At 43.9% G+C, this 20,926-nt stretch overlaps 1 protein-coding gene across 6 annotated transcripts in view; it reads left to right on the top strand.

Moving 5' to 3' along the window:
• KCNT1 (potassium sodium-activated channel subfamily T member 1) overlaps window positions 1-20,926 on the top strand; it is a 586,129-nt gene that overhangs the window by 392,680 nt on the left and 172,523 nt on the right. For all 6 annotated transcript variants that reach the window (XM_077468093.1, XM_077468101.1, XM_077468120.1 and 3 more), the window contains 2 exons: window positions 4,506-4,585; window positions 16,356-16,455. In XM_077468093.1, coding sequence (XP_077324219.1) covers window positions 4,506-4,585; window positions 16,356-16,455 — 180 coding nt within the window. The remainder of the gene's footprint in view (window positions 1-4,505; window positions 4,586-16,355; window positions 16,456-20,926) is intronic.

The following is a 20,926-nucleotide window of genomic DNA, read 5'->3' as shown; positions in this document are numbered from 1 at the left end:
AATAAATACATAAAATAAATGCAGATAACATATAATGGTAAACTCAATTTAACCACTTCCCGACCGGCGCACGCCGATGTACGTCGACAGAATGGCACGGGCAGGTATATTGGCATACAGGTACGTCCATTTTTAAATGCTGCCCTGCCATTGCGTGCGCGCTCACGTGCTGGTCGGGACACCCACGTGAGTTTGGTCGCGGGTCCCGCGGACTCGGTCGCCGCGGGCATACCCGCAATCGTCTCACGGGGCGGCTGAACTAGGAGATGCCGTTGTAAACAGCATCTCCCCGTTCTACCTAGCAACAAGTGATGCTGATCTCTGCTTCATGTGATTGGAGCAGAGATCAATGTTCACTAACACAAAGCCCAGCCCCCCACAGTTAGTAACACGCCCCTAGGAACACTTAACCCCTACACTGCCACCCACTGGTTAACCCCTTTACTGCCAGTGTCATTTACACAGGAATCAATGCATTTGTATAGCATTGATTGCTGTATAAATGACAATGGTCCCAAAAATGTGTCAAAAATGTCCGATGTGTCCGCCACAATGTCGCAGTCACAATAAAAATCGCTGATCGCCGCCATTACTAGTAAAAATAATAATTATTAATAAAAATGCCATAAAACTATCCCCTTTTTTGTAAACGCTTTAACTTTTGTGCAAACCAATCAATAATCGCTTATTGCGATTTTTTTTTTTTTTTTTTTTACCAAAAATATGTAGAAGAATACGTATCGGCCTAAACTGAGGGAAAAAATTTGTTTTTTTTATATATTTTTGGGGGATATTTATTATAACAAAAAGTAAAAAAATTATGCGTTTTTTTTCAAAATCGTCGCTCTATTTTTGTTTATAGCGCAAAAAATAAAAACCGCAGAGGTGATCAAATACCACCAAAAGAAAACTCTATTTGTGGGAAAAAAAGGACGTCAATATTGTGTGGGAGCCACGTCGCACGACCGCGCAATTGTCAGTTAAAGCGACGCAGTGCCGAATCGCAAAAAGTGGTCTGGTCTTCGGCCAGCAAAATGGTCCGGGGCTGAAAGTGGTTGAAAGAGATTGGTGTTAACTGTGTGCATAACTGTGTTTAAAATACCAAAGGCATATACAAATTATACAGCAAAGTGCAAATTGTCCAAAAATGTCATTAATGACCGTGCTGGAAAAAGCAATACAAGCAAAATGTTTGGTTCAGGTCGGGTTGCCACCTTTTATTCAAGTCAAACCCGAACACTTTAGTGGTGCACAGCAATTTTTTTTATAGTATAAACTATACATATATTTTGCTACTAAATAACATTTCTAATCATATGAAGTTAATAACAAGAGTCCCCCTTTACATCAGAGCCCACAGAGTTCCCCTTTTACGTCTGAACTCGCAGATTTCCCTTTCACTGTAAGGGGGGACTCTGCATACTCTGATGTAAGGGAGAACTCTGGGGACTCTAACATAAGGGATGCTCTGGGAATACTGATTTAAGGGGAAACACTGAGAACTCTGATGTACGAAGAGGACTCTGATGTAAGGGGGAACACTGCGGTCTCTGATGTAAAGGGGAACTCTGATGTAAGGGGTGCTCTGAGAACCCTGATTTGCCTTAGTGTACTCACTCAGAGGCAAGAGAGAGAAGGGGAGACTTCAGTCACAGACAGGTGGATGGATGGTGAGCTCACTTGGCAGTCAGCACCTCTCATCCAGATGGATCTGAGGCTGCTGAGAAGCCATAGTCCAGTCTAAATAATGTGTCCGGGTTTCAGACAGTCTGAAACCTGGACGAATGATTCCAAACCCGAACTGTCCGGGTGAATCCTGGACAGGTGGCAACCCTAGGTTCAGGTCATATGACAAGGTGCTCATGGTCATCACTAATAACGTGATAATATAGTCCATGTCATTTGAACAACAAATGGTATGTGATCCAAGACTTGCTAGGCGGCTGTCATCAATCAGGTGCCCCCCCTCGACTCTGCAATTAAGCTAAGCCAAAGCACGCATGTGAACCACCTCCGGGCTCTTTAGTAGTGTCCGGCTCCTGGGCTCCTCGCATATCCATCCGGGATATATAAAATGTATTAAATAGAGCAAAATCCCCTTCAGGGGTAGTCGCACAGATCGGGGGCGTCAGTGCACCATTCTATGATAAGCATGTACAGGTATATACCAAAATGGTATCGGGGCGATACGAGCTTTGTCCTCCGCTTACAAGCTGCCTGTTGTGCCGTCCTGACCCCTCCCCAGCGCGTGTCGACACAGGGATGACGTATCTACTTCAGGGGAAAATAACCCTTCCCTCATATATACATAACAGTAAAGAAGTTTTGGCTTAGACACTTTTTAAACTTAAACAAATGTGCCCTTGCAGTGGGATTTGTATTGTGCAGAATGTTTTTTTCGGCTTTAGTTGCGGCGACGAAGGATTAGAACCTCAGTCAGGATTTGTTGTGGCCTGTGCGTCTGTTGGTTGCTCTGAAAATGTGTATTTCTTGGTTCCTGCAAGCTGCGATTATGAGATCTGTCTGTCCTTGAGAGGACTGTAATCCTCAGGGTCCCCTAATGGAAGGATCATTTGTGTTCCGGTGAAAAATAGAATGCTGAGAGCTCTGTAGTGGTTGGCTCTGCTGCCTCGCTGTGTTGGAGTGCTGAGCTTTGTCGCCCCCCCCCCCCCCCCCACACACACGGGGTGATAATTGCATAGATTTTGTATATTCTCCCCCCATTTTTATATGAATTTCCCCCGGATACTCCAATTTTCCTCCCTGGAAATAAACCGGCATCTGACCAAAATGACCCTGTAATGTTTGTGACTGTACAAGGAAGAGTAGAGTGTAAGCTCCTCTGGTGCACGGACTGAGGTGATCGGTTTACTGTTCTCTGTATTGCACTGCAGAGTTATATATATATACATGATAATACTAGTGTGTGATTAGACATGTGTGATAATAGAATGTAAGCTCCTCTGGTACAGAAACCACACCTCCCAACTTTTTGAGATGGGAATGAGGGACACCTATCAGCAAAAGTAAGCAGGCATAGGACACGCCCCTTGCCACTCCCCCTTAATGGAGAATTGTACAAAAAAAACAAGATTGGTGAAACCCACAAGTGCTTTTTTTTTACCACTAATATTCCTTTATATTGGCTTTTGAAATTTACAAATACAGCAATTTAGGAATCGGATGAAAACTGGAAAACACTTTTTGGTAGATAAAAAGTGCATTTTATATACATCTATATCAGGGGCGGACTGACCATTGGGCCACTCGGGCACTGCCCAAGGCCTCCGAGCCACTAGGGGGCCCCATCAGGGTTGCCAGCCTCAGTAAAACCAGGGACAGTATGTAAAAATCTGTGTTTTTTTATTTTTTTTTTACATCTGTCTCTGAAATGTCCCTTACCGACATCCTTTTGGTCTAAAAATCCTGAGATTATAGCTGCCCCACCTCTCCAGTACCTTCTCAGCCAATAGAAACATGTCTGTGTATACTGTGTGTGTGTATACTGTGTGGTCCCATAATCTCGCATTGCCTGAGGGCCCCATAATCTCCTATTGCCCGGGGGCCCCATGAGTTGTCAGTCCACCCCTGATCTATATAGATCAGACCAAAACGAGGGACAAATGAGGAGGAATGAGGGACTGAGGGACATTGCTCCAAATCAGGGACAGTCCCTCCAAATCCGGGACAGTTGGGAGCTGTGCAGAAACCGATGTGACTGATTCTGTGTTCTCTGTACAGCACTGTAGTCCATGATGGGGACATTCGAGTGTTCGCTATCTATGACAATACTCAAATTGATTGCATCGCTCACTAAGCATTGTCCTATAAATCTGACATTAGGACAGACACATCATCCATGTGATAATTTTTCTGATCAGTGGCAGCTAGTGGGTTTTTGTTTGTGGGGGCAGCAAACAACCCCCGTCCTGCGGCACCTCAAAACCGCTGTCTGCCGGCCCACCCGCGCTTACCCCATCTAGGCAGCGGGCACATTGGGGATCGGGCACATCAGGCACTGGCGGGGATTGGGGCATCGGTGGACATCAGGCTGCCGCAGGCATCGGGCAGCGGCTCCTGTGTCTTCTCCTCCTCGCTTCTGCCCTGCTTCTCCTCCCCTCCTCCTAGGCGTCCGATAGGATTGCCTGTCCTTTCAGCCTACCGGGTGATGGATGTCAGAGGATCCGGGGTATTGGAGAATCAGTGTTGCAACAGCGAATATTCATTTGCTGTTGCAACACACCTGCGATGCTCTGCGCCCCGAGCCCACCCGATTTTGAAGCCTATTAGAGCCTCAGGCTGGACTTCTCCTTTAATCATGTACTATTGAATACTATTGAAGCTGCAATAATTTGAGCCTTTTATATCTGCCTGGAATTCAGGATTGATACATTAACTTGCAAGTGTGAATTACCAATGATTCTGGTTACAGGACAGTTGTATGTTATTGCACGGAGCACATGTATGTACTCGGCTCCTGACAGTTCAGTTTCTGTGTTTTCCAGGGTACAAGTGGAATTCTATGTCAATGAGAATACCTTCAAAGAGAGACTGAAACTTTTCTTCATCAAAAACCAAAGATCAAGTGAGTAGCTCTTTCTTCGTTGTTTCATGAACACATCGTTTTTTTTTATTTAAAAGGGTTGTAAGAGCTGAGCGTCCATTAAAAAAACACATAAAATAATGACCGATCCCGGGCCTTCTAATCAAAGCTCAGGTGTAGTGACATATACAATAAGGCTCCATGCACACTGAAGCTCAAAAAAGCTTTTTTTTAGACGCCAGATTGCTGGCAGAAAACGCTGGTTGAAAAACCTGCTTTTAACAGCGTTTTGTACTAGCGTTTATGAGCGTTTATGAGCGTTTATGGGCGGTTTTAATAAAAATACACAGTGGACACTCCAAAAACCCCACAGTGCATTGAAAAAATAGAACGCCGAACACTAATTAACGCGTGTTTATGAGCGTTTATGCGTGTTTATTGGCATTTGTCGTTTTTTTAGCGGTGAAAAACGGCACTTTGAACGCCAATTTCTGGCGTTCAGAAAAAAGCCCATAAACTCCACTGCTCATTAACCGGTTCCCGACCGGCGCACGCCGATGTACGTCGGCAGAATGGCATGGGCAGGCATATTGGCGTACAGGTACGTCCAATCTTTAATGCCGCCCTGCAGGCGGCGCGCTCGCGCGCCGGTCGGGACCCCCGTGAGTCCGGTCGCAGGTCCCGCGGACTCGATCGCCGCGGGCATACCCACAAACGTCTCTCAGGGTGGCTGAATCGGAGAGATGCCGTTGTAAACAGCATCTCCCCGTTCTGCCTAGCAACTAGTGACGCTTATCTCTGCTCCATGTGATTGGAGCAGAGATCAGTGTTCACTAAATGAAAGCCCAACCCCCCCACAGTTAGTAACACGCCCCTAGGAACACTTAACCCCTACACTGCCACCCACAGGTTAAACTGTTCACTGCCAGTGTCATTTACACAGGAATCACGGCATTTGTATAGCAGTGATTGCTGTATAAATGACAATGGTCCCAAAAATGTGTCAAAAATGTCCGATGTGTCCCCCACAATATCGCAGTCACAATAAAAATCGCTGATCGCCGCCATTACTAGTAAAAAAAAATGATTAATAAAAATGCCATAAAACTATCCCCTATTTTGTAAACGCTATAACTTTTGCGCAAACCAATCAATAATCGCTTATTGCGATTTTTTTTTTTTTTTTTTTTACCAAAAATATGTAGAAGAATACGTATCGGCCTAAACTGAGGGAAAAAAATTTTTTTTATATATTTTTGGGGGATATTTATTATAACAAAAAGTAAAAAATAATGCGTTTTTTTTCAAAATTGTCGCTCTATTTTTGTTTATAGCGCAAAAAAAAAAAAAAAAAACGGGTGATCAAATACCACCAAAAGAAAGCTCTATTTGTGGGAAAAAAAGGACGTCAATTTTGTTTGGGAGCCTCGTCACATGACCGCGCAATTGTCAGTTAAAGCGTCGCAGTGCCGAATCACAAAAAGTGGTCTGGTCTTTGGCCAGCAAAATGGTCCGGGGCTGAAGTGGTTAAAGCTAAAAAAAACGTACATGTGTGCATGGACACATAGGCTAACATAGAGTGGAGTTTATGGGCTTTTAAAAAAAAAAAAACTCCCAAACTCCAATAAACTGCAGTTTATGAGCTCCAGTGTGCATGGAGCCTCAATCAGCACCAAGGACAGTACTTACAATAAAGCAAGAGTGCCCCTTATGTCGGTGGCTGCCATGTTCATTGAAATCTTCAGTCCCCTCCCCAGATACCCCAATAGCTGTGATCTTCCGGTGCTGCGGGGGTTAATATGAGTGGCTGGACCTGTTACAAGCATTTATTATGCCAGCCCTTTTCACCCCCTATCCCCTTTATACAATTAATGATTATCGCAATGAAAAGTGCTCTATCCATGGAGGATGGTCGGATGAATAAAAGGTCCACCTCCTCCATTCATACAGTGCTTTTCATTGTGGGAATCTAGGGGACTCGCCAGTGTGGCTTCGTAGGCTAAAGTTAAAGTATATGTAAACCCTCACCTTGTAAAACAACCCATTTAGTTTAAAAAATAAACGAAAGGTAAAACATTTGTGTATACATCTTTAAAAACCATTATAAGTACATTTTCTCCCCTTTTTATTATAAGTGATCTCATAATCTCTGTTCTCAGAGAGCTGGAGGAGGAGAAACAGCAGCACACTAATCTTCCCAGTGCAGGGATGACGTGTCAGCACAAGTCTGATCATTGGAGGAGAGCAGGCTAAGTTCCCAGCATAGCTAGGGAACTGACCATGTTGTGTTCTCATGCCTAGGGTTGTTAGTTTTTAATAAGAAAGGAGAGGGAGTGGCACGAAGGAAGGAATACAAAGAGAACAAGATACTTTTCATACAATTTTCATACAAGACATATCAACAATATGAAATGTTGGGTTTTTACATATTCTTTAAAGCGGAGGTCCACCCTAAAGTGGACCTTCCGCTCATTGGAACCCTCCCCCCCTCCGGCGCCACAATTGGCACCTTTCAGGGGGGAAGGGGGTGCAGGTACCTGTACAGTACAGGTATCTGCACCCACTTCCGGGATAGCTCTCTGCGGAAAGGGGCGTAGATTACGCCCCTTTCTGAAAGTCCCCCGCTGCCTGCTGGGAAACACACGGATCCCAGAGACAGCGGGGTCCATCCTTATTGCGCAGCGCGACTCGCGCATGTGCAGTAGGGAACCGGGAAATGAAGCCGAAAAGGCTCCACTTCCTGATTCCCATACCCAAGATGGCGGCGGCAGCACCCGAGAGACGATCGAGAGATCGGCTTCGGGTGCCAACATCGCGGGCGCACTGGGCAGGTAAGTGTCCTTATTTTAAAAGTCAGCAGCTGTTGTATTTGTAGCTGCTGGCTTTTAAAAAAAAAAAAAAAACGCAGAGTCCCGGCGGAATCCCGCTTTAAAGTGGTTCTAACGGCTCAAGGTTTTTTACCTTCATGCATTCTATACCTGAAGGTAAAAAGCCTTCTCTGTGCAGCAGCTCCCCCAAAACCATTTTACAGAGCAGAGGAGTATGACATGTTTGTTATTTTTTTTTAAAGTAAAACTTTAACCACTTCAGCCCCGGACCATTTTGCTGCCTTAAGACCAGACCACTTTTTGCGATTCGGCACTGCGTTGCTTTAACTGACAATTGCGCGGTCGTGCGACGTGGCTCCCAAACAAAATTAACGTCCTTTTTTTTCTCACAAATAGGGCTTTCTTTTGGTGGTATTTGATCACCCCTGCGTTTTTTGTTTTTTTTGGCGCTATAAACAAAAATAGAGCGACAATTTTGGAAAAAAACGCATTATTTTTTACTTTTTGTTATAATAAATATCCCACAAAAATATATAAAAAAACATTTTTTTCTCTCAGTTTAGACCGATACGTATTCTTCTACATCTTTTAGGTTAAAAAAAAAAAAAAACGCAATAAGCGATTATTGATTGTTTTTACGCAAAAGATTTAGCGTTTACAAAATAGGAGATCGCTTTATGGCATTTTTATTAATAATTTTTTTTTTACTAGTAATGGCGGCGATCAGTAATTTTTATTGTGACTGCGACATTATGGCGGACACATCGGACATTTTTGACACATTTTTGGGACCATTGTCATTTATACAGCAATCAGTGCTATACAAATGCAGTGATTCCTGAGTTAATGACACTGGCAGTGAAGGGGTTAACCAGTGGGTGGCAGTGTAGGGGTTAAGTGTTCCTAGGGGCGTGTTACTAACTGTGGGGGGGGGGGCTGGGCTTTGTTTTAGCGAACAATGATCTCTGCTCCAAGCACATGAAGCAGAGATCAGCGTCACTTGTCGCTAGGCAGAACGGGGAGATGCTGTTTATCCCCTATTTTGTAAATGCTATAACTTTTGCGCAAACCAATCAATAATCGCTTATTGCGATTTTTTTTTTCTTTTTACCAAAAATATGTAGAAGAATACGTATCGGCCTAAACTGAGGGAAAAAAATGTTTTTTTCATATATATTTTTGGGGGATATTTATTATAACAAAAAGTAAAAAATAATGCGTTTATTTCAAAATTGTCGCTCTATTTTTGTTTATAGCACAAAAAATAAAAACCGCAGGGGTGATCAAATACCAGCAAAAGAAAGCTCTATTTGTGGGGGAAAAAAGGACGTCAATTTTGTTTGGGAGCCACGTCGCACGACCGCGCAATTGTCAGTTAAAGCGACGCAGTGCCGAATCGCAAAAAGTGGTCTGGTCTTAAGCCAGCAAAATGGTCCGGGGCTGAAGTGGTTAAGTACGTTTCACATAAATACAAAAAATTCCTGTGATCTTGTTAGAAATGGCACTTCCTGTGATCTGCACCGAAAAATATCTTCTTTTCTAGCCATCTTCTGTAAACTACCAATTGCCTTGCCCCATGAGAGAGAGCAAGCTATACTGACAGGTGAGCAGCCTGGGACGACAACCATGGCTCCCTCTGCTGGCACATTAGGGAATGACATAGTCACAGAGGTACAGAAAGTGTAATATTTGCTGGATTACCAGGTGAAAAAATAGAAAATGAATTCAGCTACTACACAAAGGACTAGTAATCTGCAATATATACATTTTTGGGGTTTGGATTATATTAAAGCGATTATATCAACTCCTTCCCGCCCGGCTTATAGCAGAATGACAGCAGGATGGGAAGGAGTTGATATAATCGCTTTACGGTTCTGAGTGGCCATCATATGAAGAACAAATATTTATTTGCAAAATGTTATACCAGAAACAAAAAAAAAAAACAATTTTCCCCCTCAAAATGTTTAGTCTTTTTTTTGTTTAGCAAAAAAAATAAAAATTTGCCGGCGTATAAGGCGGCTGGGCATATAAGACGACCCCCTACTTTTCGATTTAAAAAGTTGGTTTTGTGCTGTACTCGCTGTATAAGACGACCCCCCTCCTGCGGGAATACCGTATGTTCAGAAATGAAGTTGGCGCCGGGGTAACATGCTGTCTCACAGTAGACATATAGTATACCGCCCTGAGCCAATCACTGCAAGCTATGCATTGTATTATTGCATACAATGCCTGCTCGGATTGGCAGAGGCTGTTACATCATCAGCCCCCGCCTCTGACTCTCACCGCCAATCGGATTGGCAGAGGTTGTTACTTCAATCTGAGCAGGCGCTGTATTCATTAACCACTTGCTTACTGGGCACTTAAACCCCCCTCCTGCCCAGACCAATTTTCAGCTTTCAGCGCTGATGCACTTTGAATGACAATTGCGCGGGCATACAACACTGTACCCAAATTAAGTTTTTATCATTTTTTTCCCACAAATAGAGCTTTCTTTTGGTGGAATTTAATTACAGCTCGGAGTTTTGCTAAACAAACCAAAAAAGATGCAAAAAAAAAAAAAAATCATGTTTAATAGTTTGTTATAAAATTTTGCAAACAGGTAATTTTTCTCCTTCATTGAAGTGCGCTGATGAGGCGGCACTGATAGGCTGCACTGGTGGGCACTGATGGGCTGCATTGGTGGGCACTGATGGGCTGCATTGGTGGGCACTGATAGGCTGCACTGATAGGCAGAGTTAAGGCGGCACTAATAGGCACAGATAAGGTGGCACCGATGGGCACAGATAAGGTGGCACTGATGGGCAAAGATGGGCACAGATAAGGTGGCACGGATGGGTGGCACAGATGGGCACTGATAGGTACCACTGATAGATGGGACTGATGGGCACTGATAGGTGGCACTGATAGGTGGCTCTGATAAGTGGCACTGCTGGGCACTGATGGGCGGCACTGCTGGGCACTGGTAGATGACACTGATGGGCATGGATATGTGGCACTGGGGTGCAGCACCTTTGTTGAGGCAGATTGTGGGCACTGCTGGGTGGCACTGTGGGCACTGCTGGGTGGCACTGTGGGCACTGCTGGGTGGCACTATGGGCACTGCTGGGTGGCACTGACGGGGGCACTTTTTTTTATTGTGGCACTGGCAGGGGGCAGGTGGGCACTGGCAGGGGGCAGGTGGGCACTAGCAGGGCTGGCCATGATCAGGACTGATGTCCCGATCACGGCCGCCGGTGATCGGCTCTTTTTTTTTCTCCTCGCGCTGTCAGCGCGAGGAGGAATAATAGCCGATTACCGGCTCCGTTATATCACATGATCAGCTGTCATTGGCTGACAGCTGATCACGTGATAAGGGGTCGGGATCGACCCCTTGCACGGATCGGTGATCAGGCGAGTCTCGTAGACTCGCCGATCACAGAGCGCGCCGCGCGCCCCTCAGGGGGCGCGCAGGCCGCTCGTGCACGGGACGACGTCAATAGACGTAGTCCCGGAAAAGGAGGTTCGCGCTGTAGCCGTCATTTGGCTATAGCGTGGATCTCAAGTGGTTAATAGAAATACATCGCTCGTCGGGATTGGCTCAGCGGTGTATATTGTATGTATACAGTATTACCGCACACTCCGGAGGGCTTAACATCCAGCGGGAGGCTGGCATATGATAACCCCAGCTTTATACCCGGCGTATAAGACAACCCCCTGCTTTTTGCCCATTTTTTTTTACTGTAAAAGGTCGTCTTATACACCAGAAAATACGGTAGTAGCGCTTAAATGGCACCAAAAGAAAGCTCTATTTGTGTGAACAAAATGATAAAAATTTCATATGGGTATAGTGTTGCATGACCGCGCAATTGTTGTTCAAAGTGTGACAGCCAGTGTTGCCAACCCGTCATGTATTTTTACTGGCAGCCAGCTCGAAACTGTGCATCCGCAGCTCGGGCCTGGAGCCGACCGAGACCATCCAAGTGCCTGCTACAGTGAGTTTGGGGCGGTGCCGGCAGGGGGTGGGTCAGGGGGAGGCGGTGTCTGAGCGTGTCGTGTGATTTCATGGTGCAAGGGAGCCGAGCGGAGCAGCAGGAGCTTCGTGTGCGGGTCTGCAGGATGGGATTAAGGCAAGCCAGGAGCGGGATCGTCCGTGCTGCTTGGACTGGAATAGACTGAAGGGACCACCTAGCATGGAGAATGTCACTGTGTCTCAGGAGGGGGCATGTCCTGTCGGTGATCTGTGCTGCTGCACACTGCTGTCAGTATCACTGTGAGAGTCCATTTCATGTGTGCATCACCCATTCTAATGTATAGTCCTCTCCCTGAGCTACTTACTAGATTAAAAATAAAATAAGAAATATACTTTTTGCCTTAATATCTACCCTAAATGACATTGCTAATTGCATATTATACATATGTGTAGCCTAAATACTGGAATGTGCACTTAAAACTAATTTTGTAACAATTTGGAACTGTCAGTAAAAACTTGGCTGTGCCGGTAAATTTTTTGTGTCGTGTCAGTAAATTTCAATCTGGTAGGTTGGCAACACTGGTGACAGAGCTGAAAAGTGAAAATTGGCCTTGGCAGGGTAACAGTGCCTGGTATTGTGATAAATGATTGAAGGCGAAATTTCACCTTTGGTACATGCTAAATGTTTCACCCATTTTTAGGGTGGAACATGTAGAATGTAGAATGTTCCAGGTTTTCTCCCCTCCCCCTGATTCCCCCACTCTGGGACAGCAGACGGGGGTTCCTCTTGCCGCACCTACTGTCACTTTTTAAAAAACGGCGCAGCTGTGTAAGGCTTCACCCACACAGATCCAGCATTCATTCAGATTCCTGTGAATCAATAAACTACAAGTACTGTCTGGCACCGCGGCGGACAGACTTGTAGTTTCAATCAGCTGCTGAGCACTCTCATAGTCCACTGATGTCCTCCGGCTTTCAAATAGAAAGCTTACACAGCCGCAAAAGCGGAGGACATGTCTGCAGGAGCCAACGTTGGTTTTCGTGATCTGCTGATTGAGGGTGAAATGCTTTCCAGGCACCTGCAGGAAAGAATAATAAATACACATTTTTTTCTACTAAGATGTGTTCATTTATTAGGTTTCCTGTAAAGGTGAACTTATTATTTACATCTATTCAGTCAAGCTGACTGCCTAAGGCTGGATTCACACCTATGGCAGTTTTAGTGCTTTTGCATTTTGCAGATTTGCTCTACAGTCCATGTACCATGATTTCCTATGGAACACGTTCTGTAGTGCAAATCTGCAAAATGCCCTAGGTGTGATTCCAGCCTTAGTGCATTCATACAGTGTATAGTGAACTAGTTATAGACGGCCACCTGCAATTATAGGTGGATTTAAAGAGGAACTTCAGTCCCATTACTGCTGGCCCCGCCCCCCTTATTAGCGCTGCCATCTTTGATAGCCCGGTACATGTGCAGATGTGCCAAAGTGCTCTGCCTATCTTTCAAAACCTTGCAGAGCCCTGCAGCAGATATGCTCATGTGCGGGTGTTTGTAAGTGAAGCAAATATGAAGCAAATACATGCGCACAAAGTGCGATCGGATCGTGTTGTCGGAAAATTTTATAGCCCAGCTCTAAAACTTTATCGGTCGGATATTCCGACGGAAACAGTCTGATGGAGCCCACACACGGTCGGATTATCCGACAACACGGTCCGATCGGACATTTTCCGTCGGAATATCGGACCGTGTGTACAAGGGCTTAGGGCGAGTTTGAGGGTGGTGGGGGTTGGAAAGAAAAGATAACAGATTTCAGTTTATACAAAAGATTTATGTATAAAACAAAAATTACAGAGAAAACATTTATTTCTCCTTAACAATGCTGGCTGATGCGAAGGCACAGTAAAATGCATTACGGTAATCTAGAGTCGTGCGAAGAGCGAATTTATTATGTTTTTTTTTATATTTTTACATAATACGTCTTTTCACTCACCGTCTTTCCTAACCTTCAGTTCAAGGTAATCATGTATCTCGCGAAATGAATTACGCGACGCTCTGAAAGGCTGTAATAGTTTGCAGACAGTGGCGCCGGGGTTGCTTTATTGTCCTTGCTTGTGTTTTCTGCGTGGTTGAAAGATTAGAACCTTCGCAAGAGAGAAAAGAACAACATTGCACTGACCTACTTAACAACAAAGAAAGTGGTCGAGAACGTCAGGAAGCCGCGCCTGGGGTCACTGCTGGGAATTTTGTACCAACTCTTTTTTGGCTGTCACGGTTAAATTATTGAAAATATTGAATATGTGAGAGTGCTGGCTCCTTAAACATGTGCCCACAACTAAAATGAATGAGTTAGTATTCAAAGGGATTTTTTTCAGAAAATAATTCTTCTACCACCGAGGAGAGCTGTTCAGACTATCAACGGCCATCAGCTCAATAACTTCCATGGCAGAGCAGAGTGGCTGTGCTAAAATGGACTAGTAATTAGGTGCCACAATGCAGATGGAACCAAATAAGTAACCACAATCATTCTCGCTTAGCATGGGCAGGGGCAGACTGACAACTCATGGGGCCCCCGGGCAATAGAAGATTATGGGGCCCCCAGGCAATAGGAGATTATGGGGCCACACAGTATATACACACACACATACATACAGTATACATACACAGACACATACTGTCCCTGGTTTTACTGAGGCTGGCAACCCTGATGGGGCCCTCGGGCAGTGCCCAAGTGCCCCAATGGTCAGTCCGCCCCTGAACATGGGTGAACTCAGATAAGGGCTCAGATCTTCAACAGCTCTTTGATAGAAGTTAGTGAGCTGAGGCCTGAAATAACTGAATAGAATCCCTACTATACTTTAACTCTTTCTGGGAAAAGCTTTGTATGATTTTGTCATATCAGCCAGTGGTGGTAAAAAGCTACATTCTAGCACAGCAATTATTTTTACCGCTGAGACATGGGTGCCCTGAGCTACAGTGCCTTGCGAAAGTATTCGGCCCCCTTGAACTTTTCAACCTTTTGCCACATTTCAGGCTTCAAACATAAAGATATAAAATTTTTATTTTTTGTGAAGAATCACCAACAAGTGGGACACAATTGTGAAGTGGAACGAAATCTATTGGATATTTTAAACTTTTTTAGCAAATAAAAAACTGAAAAGTGGTGCGTGCAAAATTATTCGGCCCCCTTTACTTTCAGTGCAGCAAACTCACTCCAGAAGTTCAGCGAGGATCTCTGAATGATCCAATGTTGTCCTAAATGACTGATGGTGATAAATAGAATCCACCTGTGTGTAATCAAGTCTCTGTTTAAATGCACCTGCTCTGTGATAGTCTCAGGGTTCTGTTGAAAGCGCAGAGAGCATCATGAAGACCAAGGAACACACCAGGCAGGTTCGTAATACTGTTGTGGAGAAGTTTAAAGCCGGATTTGGATACAAAAAGATTTCCCAAGCTTTAAACATCCCAAGGAGCACTGTGCAAGCGATCATTTTGAAATGGAAGGAGTATCAGACCACTGCAAATCTACCAAGACCTGGCCGTCCCTCTAAACTTTCAGCTCAGACAAGGAGAAGACTGATCAGAGATGCAGCCAAGAGGCCCATGATCACTCTGGATGAACTGCAGAGAACTACAGCTGAGGTGGGAGAGTCTGTCCATAGGACAACAATCAGTCGTACACTGCACAAATCTGCCCTTTATGGAAGAGTGGCAAGAAGAAAGCCATTTCTCAACGATATCCATAAAAAGTCTCGTCTAAAGTTTGCCACAAGCCACCTGGGAGACACACCAAACATGTGGAAGAAGGTGCTCTGGTCACATGAAACCAAAATCCAACTTTTTGCCCACAATGCAAAACGATATGTTTGGCGTAAAAGCAACACAGCTCATCACCCTCAACACACCATCCCCACTGTCACACATGGTGGTGGCAGCATCATGGTTTGGGCCTGCTTTTCTTCAGCAGGGACAGGGAAGATGGTTAAAATTGAGGGGAAGATGGATGCAGCCAAATACAGGACCATTCTGGATGAAAACCTGTTGGAGTCTGCAAAAGACCTGAAACTGGGACGGAGATTTATCTTCCAACAAGACAATGATCCCAAACATACAGCAAAATCTACAAAGGAATGGTTCACAAATAAACGTATCCAGGTGTTAGAATGGCCAAGTCAAAGTCCAGACCTGAATCCAATCGAGAATCTGTGGAAAGAGCTGAAAACTGCTGTTCACAAACGCTCTCCATCCAACCTCACTGAGCTCCAGCTGTTTTGCAAGGAAGAATTTCAGTCTCTCGATGTGCAAAACTGATAGAGACATACCCCAAGCGACTTGCAGCTGTAATCGCAGCAAAAGGTGGCTCTACAAAGTATTAACGCAAAGGGGCCGAATCATTTTGCACGCCCCACTTTTCATTTTTTTATTAGTTAAAAAAGTTTCAAAAATCCAATAGATTTCGTTCCACTTCACAATTGTGTCCCACTTGTTGGTGGTTCTTCACAAAAAATAAAAATGTTATATCTTTATGTTTGAAGCCTGAAATGTGGCAAAAGGTTGAAAAGTTCAAGGGGGCCGAATACTTTCGCAAGGCACTGTACATACACATTATTTTTCTCAATGAAGTTCCAGACATCGCATACCTCGATCCTGAGCTAAAACCTAATTTATTCTTCATTTTTCCTGAATATTTTACTAACTGGATTCTAAATCAGTCAATATGATGTGATTAATCTGAGCCGTATACACAACATTTTATCCTAATTGTTTTCCAATGGTTTTGTTGCAAGGACAGTCTTCGTCACCAGGCAGACAGGAGCCTGAGCTGTCCACATATTGGCTTTACCCACTTCTTCCGAAATGCTGATATTGCATGGCCCGGTGTACACTGGAGCCGGCTCTGACGGTCTATGTCATTTATTATAAATATTAATTATATGCATTAGTACAGTGACAGCTCTCTCCTCCAAAGTAAGAAGATGTAGTGAATATGGTCGCCTAGTATGACGGGATGACAATCTGATCTGTGTTCTCTTTCAGGCCTTAGAATCCGTCTTTTCAACTTTTCCCTCAAACTCCTGTCCTGTCTTCTGTACATTGTGCGAGTATTACTGGATGACCCAACGCAAGGGATCGGCTGGTAAGACGGTGGATTACTGCTTTCCAAATATATATTCTGAAAACTACTTTGTCTTCTCTAGATACAAGATGTATTCCGCATAAGTGAAGTGCTCTCTAGATATAACGCAAAATGTGCTGGAGCAGTGGCATAGCGCGGGGGGTGCACGGGGTGCCGTGGCCCCGGGCGCGAACATTTTAGGGGGCGCCAGTATGTGTCACTGGCTGCCTCCTCCTAGGTTCCTGTGTCCCCTTCGCTCTGGCGGCCATGTTCAGTGTTCGGGGCACTGCGATTGGGCGTATGGGGGTCATGTGAGGCGTAGGGCTGGCCTGTCCTGCGGTTGCTCCTGAAGTCCCGCTTCCGCATATGACCCCCCCATATGCCCAATCACAGTGCGCCAGACACTGAACATGGCAACAGCCAGAGCGCGAGGGAGACAAGAAAAAATGTGAGCTGCCACGGCCGCTGTCTTCTGAGGAGGCTCTTCTCCTCCTCCTCCTCCTCCTCCTCCTATATTCTGGAACGATGCAGGCCAGGACCGTGGACAAGAAGGCGATTGAGAGTCGTGTTACTGGCCCCGGGTTGGGGGGGGAGAGATAGAGAGAGAACAGTGTAGTATGGTGGTTGGTCAGTGTAGCGTAGTGTGGTGGTCAGTGTAGCATAGTGTGGTGGTCAGTGTAGCGTAGTGGTGTGGTGGTCAGTGTAGCGTAGTGTGGTGGTCAGTGTAGCGTAGTCTGGTAGTCAGTGTAGCTTAGTCTGGTGGTCAGTGTAGCGTAGTCTGGTGGTCAGTGTAGCGTAGTGTGGTGGTCAGTGTAGCATAGTGTGGTGGTCAGTGTAGCGTAGTGTGGTGGTCAGTGTAGCGTAGTGTGGTGGTCAGTGTAGCGTAGTGTGGTGGTCAGTGTAGCGTAGTCTGGTGGTCAGTGTAGCGTAGTCTGGTGGTCAGTGTAGCGTAGTGTGGTGGACAGTGTAGCGTAGTGTGGTGGTCAGTATAGCGTAGTCTGGTGGTCAGTGTAGTATAGTGGTCAGTGTAGTGTCAGAGGTGCCAGCCGACCTACAGCAGTAAAGGTAAGACACAGATCAGCTCCGCAGTTGATCTGTGACATAGGGGGTAAGGGGTTTTATACTGTACTAGTCAAAGTGACTCATTGAGTGCTAAAAGTCCACGCGTTGGGTTGGGCAAATTACTTGCCGTGCCCTGGGCGCTGACAACCCACGCTACGCCACTGTGCTGGAGTAAGGGCACTGCTCTCTAGATATAACCTATAATTTACAGGTGTGACATCACAGTTCTCCAGATATAACCTATAATTTACAGGTGTGACGACACCGTTCTCTAGATATAACCTATAATTTACAGGTGTGATGACACCGTTCTCTAGATATAACCTATAGTTTACAGGTGTGATGACACCGTTCTCTAGATATAACCTATAGTTTACAGGTGTGATGACACTGTTCTCTAGATATAACCTATAATTTACAGGTGTGATGACACCGTTCTCTAGATATAACCTATAATTTACAGGTGTGATGACACTGTTCTCTAGATATAACCTATAATTTACAGGTGTGATGACACCGTTCTCTAGATATAACCTATAATTTACAGGTGTGATGACACTGTTCTCTAGATATAACCTATAATTTACAGGTGTGATGACACTGTTCTCTAGATATAACCTATAATTTACAGGTGTGATGACACCGTTCTCTAGATATAACCTATAATTTACAGGTGTGATGACACCGTTCTCTAGATATAACCTATAATTTACAGGTGTGATGACACCGTTCTCTAGATATAACCTATAATTTACAGGTGTGATGACACCGTTCTCTAGATATAACCTATAATTTACAGGTGTGATGACACCGTTCTCTAGATATAACCTATAATTTACAGGTGTGACGACACCGTTCTCTAGATACAACCCATAATTTACAGGTGTGATGACACTGTTCTCTAGATATAACCTATAATTTACAGGTGTGATGACACCGTTCTCTAGATATAACCTATAATTTACAGAAGTGACGACACCGTTCTCTAGATACAACCCATAATTTACAGGAGTGACGACACTGTTCTCTAGATATAACCTATAATTTACAGGTGTGATGACACCGTTCTCTAGATATAACCTATAATTTACAGAAGTGACGACACCGTTCTCTAGATACAACCCATAATTTACAGGAGTGACGACACTGTTCTCTAGATATAACCTATAATTTACAGGTGTGATGACACCGTTCTCTAGATATAACCTATAATTTACAGAAGTGACGACACCGTTCTCTAGATACAACCCATAATTTACAGGTGTGATGACACCGTTCTCTAGATATAACCTATAATTTACAGGTGTGACGACACCGTTCTCTAGATACAACCCATAATTTACAGGTGTGATGACACCGTTCTCTAGATATAACCTATAATTTACAGGTGTGACGACACCGTTCTCTAGATACAACCCATAATTTACAGGTGTGATGACACTGTTCTCTAGATATAACCTATAATTTACAGGTGTGATGACACTGTTCTCTAGATATAACCTATAATTTACAGGTGTGATGACACTGTTCTCTAGATATAACCTATAATTTACAGGTGTGATGACACTGTTCTCTAGATATAACCTATAATTTACATAAGTGACGACACCGTTCTCTAGATATAACCTATAATTTACAGGTGTGACATCACCGTTCTCTAGATATAACCTATAATTTACAGGTGTGACATCACATTTCTCTAGATATAACCTATAATTTACATAAGTGACGACACCGTTCTCTAGATATAACCTATAATTTACAGGTGTGACATCACATTTCTCTAGATATAACCTATAATTTACAGGTGTGACATCACATTTCTCTAGATATAACCTATAATTTACAGGAGTGACGACACCGTTCTCTAGATACAACCCATAATTTACAGGCGTGACGACACTGTTCTCTAGATATAACCTATAATTTACAGGAGTGACCGAACAGTTCTCTAGAAAGAATTTATAATATACAGGAGTGACCCCACCGTTATAATTCACAGTTATATGTCACCGCTCTCTGAACATTCTTACTTTACAGATATGATGTTTCTTACACGGCCAAGACCAGAAACCTGCCATTTTATCTTTTCTAAGAATAGAATCATCTGGCTCCGAACTAAACCTTAAGGAGAACTCCAAACAACTAAATTAAAATATAAAATATATTAGTATTTAATAAAATATTAAAACCATTAAAATATACATTTGTCTTACCTGCAAAAATATTTTTAATTCTCTTCTTTCAATGCGTCACCTTCCTGTATAACCATTATTGCTATTGCAGCACCTTGTGTGATAAAAGCAACTTCGCTCAATGCAATAAAGCACGACTGATTCACAGCAGGGCTGGACTGGTACAAAAATTTGGCCCTGGACTTCATCCAGACCGGCCCACTTTAATTTTGCAAACAAACACAAAAACTGTTTATAAAACTATACGCAATTGTGCAAAAAAACATACGTAGTATAACCTAAGGAATCCTCACTAACCTCTTTTATTATTTCACTTATTCTCCTCTGTATTTTTACTCATCTTTCTCACATCACTGCGTGAAGTTGGGGGCGAGCCGGGCAGCCATTACTTTGTCACTGAAACCGGCCCACTGAGCCATCGGCCCACCGGGAAACTCCCTGTAGTCCCAATGGCCAGTACATGGCTGTTCACAGCACAGATCCCCCCACCGTAAGCCTGATTTGTGGCTTGCAGAGGGTTCTGCAAAAACATTATGAAGATAAATATTAGCAGGTATACTATTCTCAGATACATTTCATTATTTTAAAGAATAATGGGTCCAGGTTATATTTCCTACAGATCTACTTAATATTTCAGAGTTGATGTCACTTATAAAAATGTTTTTGCAACATATTTTCTATATAGTTTTACCATTTACATAATTTATTCTAATCCTCCTATTTCACCCACTAACTCAATAATATGAGGATTTAAACAGTGCATGTCTGTGAATATCTCATTCCTCATCAACTCTTCCTGGGTGCCAGATGTTATTGTCAGCCGGGATAGACCAGAAATTAGCTTGGAATACATCAGTATTAATGACTTTTTGAGAGGATCTTTGATATCTAGATTAAGTGGCCTTTGAGTGTGTATATATGTGTGTGTATATGTATGTGTATATATATATATATATATATATATATATATACACACACATGTCATGCATATACGAGGTCCATTTACACATTAAAAGGGAGGTCATCAATATTGATAGAGTTGGCCGACTACTCCTAACTACTTTGCACCCTCTCCGGCTACAACAGCTTCAACTCTTCTGGGTAAACTGTCCACAAGGTTTATGTCGCGTACACACGACTGGACTTTCTATTAGAAAGGGTCAGACGGTCTTCCCGACGGAGTTCCGACGGACTTCCAACCGAACAGACCAAAGTCTGTTAGTTTTGAACGTGAT

The sequence above is a fragment of the Lithobates pipiens genome, unplaced genomic scaffold (assembly GCF_037356315.1).
Source record: "Lithobates pipiens isolate NorthernLeopardFrog02 unplaced genomic scaffold, aLitPip1_a1.2 Scaffold_11, whole genome shotgun sequence".
Taxonomy (NCBI): Eukaryota; Metazoa; Chordata; class Amphibia; order Anura; family Ranidae; genus Lithobates; species Lithobates pipiens.
The sequence above is the reverse complement of the archived record's forward strand: the minus strand, read 5'-3'. Positions and strand labels throughout refer to the sequence as shown.